The 8,097-nt window shown below is 34.1% G+C and overlaps 1 protein-coding gene across 1 annotated transcript; it reads left to right on the forward strand.

Annotated features, from left to right (window-relative positions):
* Positions 1-3,520: 3,520 nt before the first annotated feature.
* Positions 3,521-7,683, forward strand: LOC107812621 (GDSL esterase/lipase LTL1). Its single transcript, XM_016637764.2, has 5 exons — positions 3,521-3,857; positions 4,422-4,549; positions 5,149-5,391; positions 6,555-6,807; positions 7,291-7,683. Exons 1-5 carry the CDS (start codon positions 3,620-3,622, stop codon positions 7,518-7,520), a joined length of 1,092 nt encoding a protein of 363 aa, XP_016493250.1. The 5' UTR covers positions 3,521-3,619; the 3' UTR covers positions 7,521-7,683.
* The last annotated feature ends 414 nt before the right edge of the window (positions 7,684-8,097 follow it).

Here is an 8,097-nt window from a genome sequence, read left to right on the forward strand (position 1 = left end):
TCTCGTTCTAGCTTCGTGTTCCCTTCTCACTCTATGTAGTGTTCGTTCGATTTCTGGATCAAGAGGAATGAGGTTGTTTGCACTTCTACTCCTCTGCATTCGAGAGAAGACCCTGCGTTGACACAAACCAGGCAAACTGAAAATTAAAACTTGAAAACAAATATCTAATAAAAGCTTAACTTAGTCACGTAGCTAATTTCTAAGTCCCCGGCAACGGCGCCAAAAACTTGTTGCAGCCAAACACACTCACGCAAGTATACGCGGTCGTCAAGTAATAAAGTGACTAAAAGTCGGATGTCGAACCCACGAGGACTTATGATTAGCTATTAACTAAATTAGACTATCCTAATTATCTAAACAAGAATTAAATCTAAAAATATTTTATTCTAACTAATTAAATAAGAAAAATATAAATAATAAACTTTGAACAGAGAAAGATCGGATTTTTATGATATCAATGTAATGAAAACGATCTAGGGTTATGGGCTATCTAACAATCCTATTGTGTTCTTCAATTGAATTGACCGACTAATTTATCTAGCTTATTGGTTGACAGGGGTTAATGCTCATAAGAATCTGTCGAGTTCTTACTCGCCTATTCAAGCTAACCTAACGCCTATATGTCTATGGAGTTAGAATCAACAAGAACGCATTTATAATTCCTGTGAATCAACCAAGCAAGGCAATTAGGTATATGTCTATCCTAACCACGAATCTGTTCCCCGATGCCCGAGTTCAAGAACTTGCCCTACTCAATCCTATATGCAATATAGAATTCCCACTTTCGAGTTCAATTCTAGATTCGTAGATAATATTCAATTGGTGATCAAGCAATTAAATAATTAAGTGCAAGATTGAATAAATAAACTAATATGATAAATCAAGAAGTCAAAATCAATATCCGAATAACAATAGTCATGAAAGAACCACAACCCTAGAACGTGAAGTTTAGCTCCACATAGACATGGTAGCCAAATAACAAATCATATAAAGAAACATAAAAATTACTAAGTTTGGTGGGAGAAAGATGGAACTTGATGAATTCCGGCCTCCACAGCTTTGTCGTGGCTTTTTTCCCCTTCCCAATATGTTAGATAACCTAAGGAGGGCATTTTTAGCTTATATATTGCGTACAAAAGTCGTGGGCCAAAGCTCTCCTATTCCTAGTCCAATTCGGCTTCAGGGAGTGATGCTAAGGTGGATGCGACGCATCCACCTTGTCCTCCATTTCTCAGCTTTGCATGCGAGGGTGGACGCGACGCATCCAGCCTTCTCTTCTACTTCCCAGTTTCGCACGCGATGGCGAACGCTATGGCCCAACTTCACTGCTAAGGTTGCATGCAGGATGATGTTTTCCTAGGTTGGATGCGACGCATCCAACCCTTCTTCCTCTGGCTAAACCACCTTTTCTTCATATTTTGCACTCCGAACACCTTAAATCGTCACACATAACTTAATTAGTCATCAAACCAATAATTACACCATGTTGGGCGTTTTAAAGATTAAATAACATCAAGAAGTGGTTAAAACATGGGCAAAGTAACATCAACACATATCGAAATATGCCAAACATCACTTGTTGTCTTTATTCTTTTTTTATATGGCTTTTGGTGATGTCCCTTCTCGTCTATATTTTCATTAATGTGGTGCTTATACTTTCCTGATCCGATGGTCTATTGAAAAAAATCTTTCTCTCCTCACAAGGTAGGAGTAAGGTCTGCGTACACACTAGCTTTCCCAAACCCCACAGTGTGGGATAATACTGAGTATGTTGTTGTTGTTGAAATATTAACTATTGTAGCTTAGATTAATTTTATGTAGTCTTCATATATAAAAGTTTTACTTATAAAACTTAGAAAATTTTTATGGCAAAATTCACAACTGAAAATTAAATAGCTTAATTCGTACTCGGAACACTACAAAATGGAACAAAGTGTGTATTGTTGTTTGGACAATATTTGATTGGAGTTGAAAAAAAAAAGAGTATTTAAAATAATCTTAGCTCTTCTGGATTGTGTGTGGCCGGCCTCAACTGCTAAAAAGCGACGGGTTGAAAATCCAATTCAACTGTCGCAATCAACTGTTTCTAAGTGACCCCCTACTGCACCAAACCTCTTTCTTGGTATTTGAAGCTTAGGAGTTCTGTATTTGTGCAAAATTTACAATTCGTTTTAGTTACGTACTTGGTTTGTAATTAAATTTTATACAGATTTAGAAATATTTTGAATATAAATACAAGATATAAGCAAAAGATATTGAATTAGTCCGAATCCGTAGGTAATACGGTAGCTTCACTCCGGGCCCTAAGGTCTCATCATTTCTGTCTGTACTGGGCTGTCAGCAGCTGTCTTGCAGTAGCTCTGTGCGATAGAAATGTGTAACTAGAGAACTAACATAAGACATTTATAAATTAGAACCTGAATTATGTGATACTAATAGCGTTCACTTCCTCGCTATTTCAATGTTTTCAACTATTTCAATTGTGGGATCATAAGACGCTAATAAGAAACTTAAGAAAGATTGGATCCAGCTTGAAAATGGATCAACATTCATCTGAATTCAGCATGGAATTTAAAGTGCTGAAATTTGCAGTATAGTCACTAAACAGGACTAAGAGCAACCCCGTTAAGTTTCGACCAAGTCGGACTAAACTTCATCCAAGTCGGTCAAAGTGAATTGTTTTTCTTGAGCCGATGGTTCATTAAAAACAATCTCTCTATCTCCGTAAGTAAGGGTAAGATCTATGTAAATATTACCCTCCCCAAACCCCATTACACTCCCTAAATCCCACGCCATGATATACTGGGTATATTATTGTTGTTGTTGTTGTATGCAAGTCGGTCAAACTTAAGATCATCAGCTGGAAAAAAAAAGAAGGAAATAGAAGTCTATCAGCTGATGAATCAAGAGATTACAAAAAATGTAAGAGTGTCACACTTAAGATTTGTACATACGACCTAAAGCAAATTTTGAGCCACTTTAGCCATAACATAGAGCAAATTTTGAGCCACTTTAGCCATAACATAGAGCAAATTTTGAGCCACTTTAGCCATAACATTATGTATTTCATTTATATCAAGGGGATTTAACAATTTATACATATCTAAAGAATTATTTTACTGGCATAGTAATTTTTCTACGTTAAAACCCTTCCATAGACATAGCTTCGCCCCTGAACTGAGTGCTACTCTTTAAGTTTTTGCTTAAGGCTTAACCAAATTCTCTAGTCGCTGCATGCACAATCTTTTTTGCACAATTAGTTACTTGCAAGTCTGAGTCGAAAGACATGAGTTCAGTTGATCAACGCATTGAACCTGGTATGTGTTGGTGTTGCATGGCTTAACTTGAAGCACGTATATATAATATAACATCCGAAAGAATTCCTTTATTTGCAAATTTGTTAATCTTGTTCTTTTGCTAGGTTGGCCCCCATTTTTACTCACTTTCATGTTTTTGGGAGGCCGCCCATTTAATACCTTTCAACTAACCAACAATACCAATCTAAAGTCCCCTCTAGTAGTATAAATAAATGCCTCAATCGCTTTATCATTTATTCTAAAGCAACTAGCAAAAAAATAGTATACTATACCTTTCTAGCTAGTTATAATATTAGTTCAAAATGCCTAGTCCAATTTTTGCTACTATTTTCCTAGTAGTGCTAATTGGAACTTTTGTAACTTGTACTAAGGGTGCTCCTCGTGCTTTCTTTGTGTTTGGTGATTCACTTGTTGACAATGGCAACAACAATTATCTAATAACTTCTGCAAGGGCTGATTCTCCACCTTATGGCATTGATTATCTTACTCATCGTCCTACTGGCCGTTTTTCCAATGGCTTCAATATACCTGATCTTATAAGTAAGATTCCTGTCTCTTTTTTCTATATTATTGTACGAGAGGCGGATTTAGGACATGTTCAACTAACCCCTCGGAATGTTATGTCGGGCCTTCCTCAAGCAATCTCCCTATCGAGCCTAAATGAAAGGCTTTTATCATAGGCTAGCATAGTAGACAATAACGCGAAATCTAGGGAGGTGAGGGGGAATGAATGCCAAATCTGAAGCAAACCACCTATATACTATATACTATGTCACCATTGTCTCTTTTAAGTGCTCTTGCCTTTTTATTACTAGCTAGGGTCTATATTTGAAGCATTTGATCCTATATTTGGGGAAAGTGAAACACAAAAAATGATCATATATTTTTAATGTTTTTTTAAAAAAATAAAAATGGGAATAATGCTAACTTAATGCAGTCATATAGTAGCTAAATCAACAAAACTTATATATAAATTAGGCTCAATTATTCTGAACCCACTGACTCTATATATAGCCTCTGCATTGAACTGTGTTACAAGGAATTTAACAACATTATCTGCGAAAATAATGGAATTATTGTTAATGAAAATGTGTATATGGACAGGCCAAGAGCTTGGTGCTGAACCAACATTGCCATACTTGGACCCTGGGCTAACTGGAGATAAATTGCTCGTTGGAGCAAATTTTGCTTCTGCTGGAATTGGAATTCTTAACGATACTGGAGTTCAGTTTGTAAGTCCTAATCTTCTTTGAGTCGACATTATTGCAAGGCAAAATTATGGCAAAAGAAAATATTTTATACAATATGTTATGTCTATTTTCTAAGGAAAGTTAGGCATTTATAATAAATGCGGTGGCAATCCTTGATATTCCCTCCGTCCCATTTTATGTGATACTAGACACATGATTTAAGAAGATTTTTTTTCTAAAATGTTTTTGCAAGCCATTGCTTCCAAAATATAGAAAGATATCATTCTTTTTGGGACAGGCTGAAAAGGGAACTGCATCACATAAATTAGGACGCGTGAAGTAGTTTATTTTGAATTTATCGCTTAAAAAGTAATTATAAGTATATTTCTACGATGTAACTTGATAAAAATGACAATCTGCTATAATAGGTTAAACTACACTAATAATGAAAAAAACTTTACCCTATCCATGTATATGACTTAAATATATTTATTTTTGTTCATTATCTCTTTTGAAAACAAACCATGCAACTTAAAAGGAGCAATGCACTTTCTTGTCAAGTTAATTTTTGTACATACTCGTTGATTGGAGTGATTAATTAATGAATTAATTTGGTTTTGCTTAAATTTTGTTTGTGGTAGGCCAACATAATAAGAATTTCGCAGCAACTACAAAACTTCGAACAATACCAGGCGCGAGTGAGTGCTCTTTTAGGAGAAGAACAGACACAGATGCTAGTAAACAAAGCACTTGTTCTCATTACTTTGGGAGGCAATGACTATGTCAACAACTATTTTTTCACACCAGTTTCAGCCAGAAGACTTCAGTACAATCTTCAAGATTTCTCTGTTTATATTATCAGCGAGTATCGGAAGATCTTGATGGTAATAAACACATCTCACGTTATTTTCTGCTCTAATTATGTATACATATATAAATAAATAAAAATATTTGAACTCTATGCGCATAAAAAAGATCATACTAATTTTCAATCTATTGATTCTAAATATTAGATTTTCCTCTATGTGTAGTGGTAGTTGTCCAGAAGACAAAATGTAAGTGTCTATTAGTTGTTAGGAAAATGACATTCTCAGATCAAATTTAGTTGTTTTAACTGTTAATTAAAATTAAATTAATGTAGACTCACGCAAGATTTAAAGACTTGTCTGCTGATTAAGGAAACATATAGCGCTTCTAAAATTTTGTGTTTGGCTTATTAATTTGAGAAGCACTTTTAAGCAGCATTTAGTGTTTGACCAAGCTTTTAAAAAGTACTTTTGGATACTACTTTTGTCTGTTTCTCAAAAACTGCTTCTGCTTTTGCTCAAAAGTATTTTTTTCTTCTTCCAACAACTTGGCCAAATACCTCAAATTTGAAGAAAAGAAAAAAAAAATATTTTTTTGAAGAAAACAAAAAGTGTTTTTGGCCTTAAAAAAAAATTGGCCAAATGGGCTAAAAGATTCTATTGAATGAGTCAACAAAAGGACAGAAGAAAATAGCAAAAGGTGATTTTTCCTTATTATGATCCCATCAAACTCAGCCTAAACATTTGCCAACTGATGTCGGCATGTAGAGTTACAGAATTTTGTCAATTATAAAAATAATAAAAGCAGAAAACCACTTTTTATCACATTAACATTATTGATTATCGTTACCTAATATAAAGTCACTTGACATATTATAACAATAAAGTAACAAAATTATTTTCATCCGATTAAACTAACAAAATTTTATTCACGGTAACAATAAAGACTTTAAATATTATATACCCTCTGTATCAAGAAAACCGACCTATATATTAACAGTGGCGTAGCCACATGCATCAGAAAATTACACTGTTTAACTCGGTAAATTTTTTTTTTTTAAAAATAAAATATATATATTATATAATGACACCCCTTGACTTCTTGGTGAGTTTATTTTTTTATATTTTGACTCTCCTTAATAAAAATTTCTGGCTCAGCCATTGCATATCAAGGTACATAATATTACTGTTATAGTGATAAAGTTCAGTGATGTTACGTGAAAATATCGAACTGTTTGCAGAGGTTGTATGATTTGGGAGCAAGAAGAGTGTTGGTAACAGGATCAGGTCCATTAGGTTGTGTCCCATCTAGTCTAGCAAGCAGGAGCACAAATGGCGAATGTGCTGAGGAGCCTCAACGTGCTTCTGCTATTTTCAATCCTCTACTTGTCCAAATGATTCAAAGTCTCAATCAAGAACTTGGCTCTGATATTTTTGTTGCTGCTAACGCTGTGGATATGCAGAACGACTTCATTAGAGATCCCCAAGCCTTCGGTATGAATTCTTTTGTTTCTATATTTGAGGTTAACTTTGCGTACTAAGGGGTACGTCTATCGGAAAACAAGTTATCCTATGATTAGTTATTTCGGGATTAGTTATCATGTGATTAGTTATCCCAAGAATTCTTACACAATTAATGCATTTAAACATGTTGTATTAGTTTTACTGCCTTATTTTTTCAGGTTACTAACTTCACATATTTTGAATGGTTACATCATACATGTAGTTATATATTTTAGGTGGCTTGATAATGTAGGAACTCTTTACGATATTACTGTGAAGAAGTTACACTCTTTTTAATTTGAGCTTAACTTCTATAGCCTACTAAGACGAGTTAAATTGCACTATAGTGTAAGATTATTTACAGAAAATAAACCCTTTTAGGATTTACCTTCATATGAATGAAAACCATTTATAATCACCATTGTGTAGACTTAATGCACTAACCAGTAAACTTCATCTGTGCAAAATTCACAGGTTTTATTACATCAAAAGTGGCATGTTGTGGACAAGGGCCATATAATGGAGTTGGAATATGCACAGCTGCATCAAACTTATGTCCCAACAGAGATTTATATGCATTTTGGGATCCTTTCCATCCAACAGAACGTGCCAACAAAATCATAGTCCAAACAATTTTCACTGGTTCTGATAAGTACATGACACCTATGAACTTAAGCACAATTATGGCTATCGACTCTCTGTAGCACCTGTTACTGAATCCAATTATATATCTATCTTTTTCTGAGGTTGTCGATCCTAATTTCCAGATTCATGTTTTAACGTTGCTAGCTAGTTCGATGCTTCTTCTTGATTTTAATTTATTAATATAATTTTGTTATATATTTATATATATGATGAGTTAAATAAGGCATTATTCTTGTACTTCCTTAGTTATTCTTAGTTTTCTTTTATTTCCTGTTATTTCTTTCGCTTTGGTTATTCTATTATCGTATTGTTGCTACTACTCATTGTTACTGCGTTTTTTTAGTCATTTCTTGAGTCAATGGTCTATCAGAAACAACATCTTTAACTTCATAAAATAGAGGTAAGGTCTGCGTACACTACCCTCCAATGATCCCACTTTGTGAGATTACACTTTTTTTTTTATTTTTTTTTATTTTTGATTATTGTTGTTGTTGTTGTTTTAAATAAGGGATATGGGATGTGTTTTTGTGACTAATATCTATAATTATTATGATCAAGCATATAAGCAGCTGCACTAGCTTTAGCTGCCGTAGGAGACATATATTTCTTGTACATTGTGCTTTTATCTTTGAGTCT

Source organism: Nicotiana tabacum, chromosome 22, assembly GCF_000715075.1.
Source record: "Nicotiana tabacum cultivar K326 chromosome 22, ASM71507v2, whole genome shotgun sequence".
NCBI lineage: Eukaryota > Viridiplantae > Streptophyta > Magnoliopsida > Solanales > Solanaceae > Nicotiana > Nicotiana tabacum.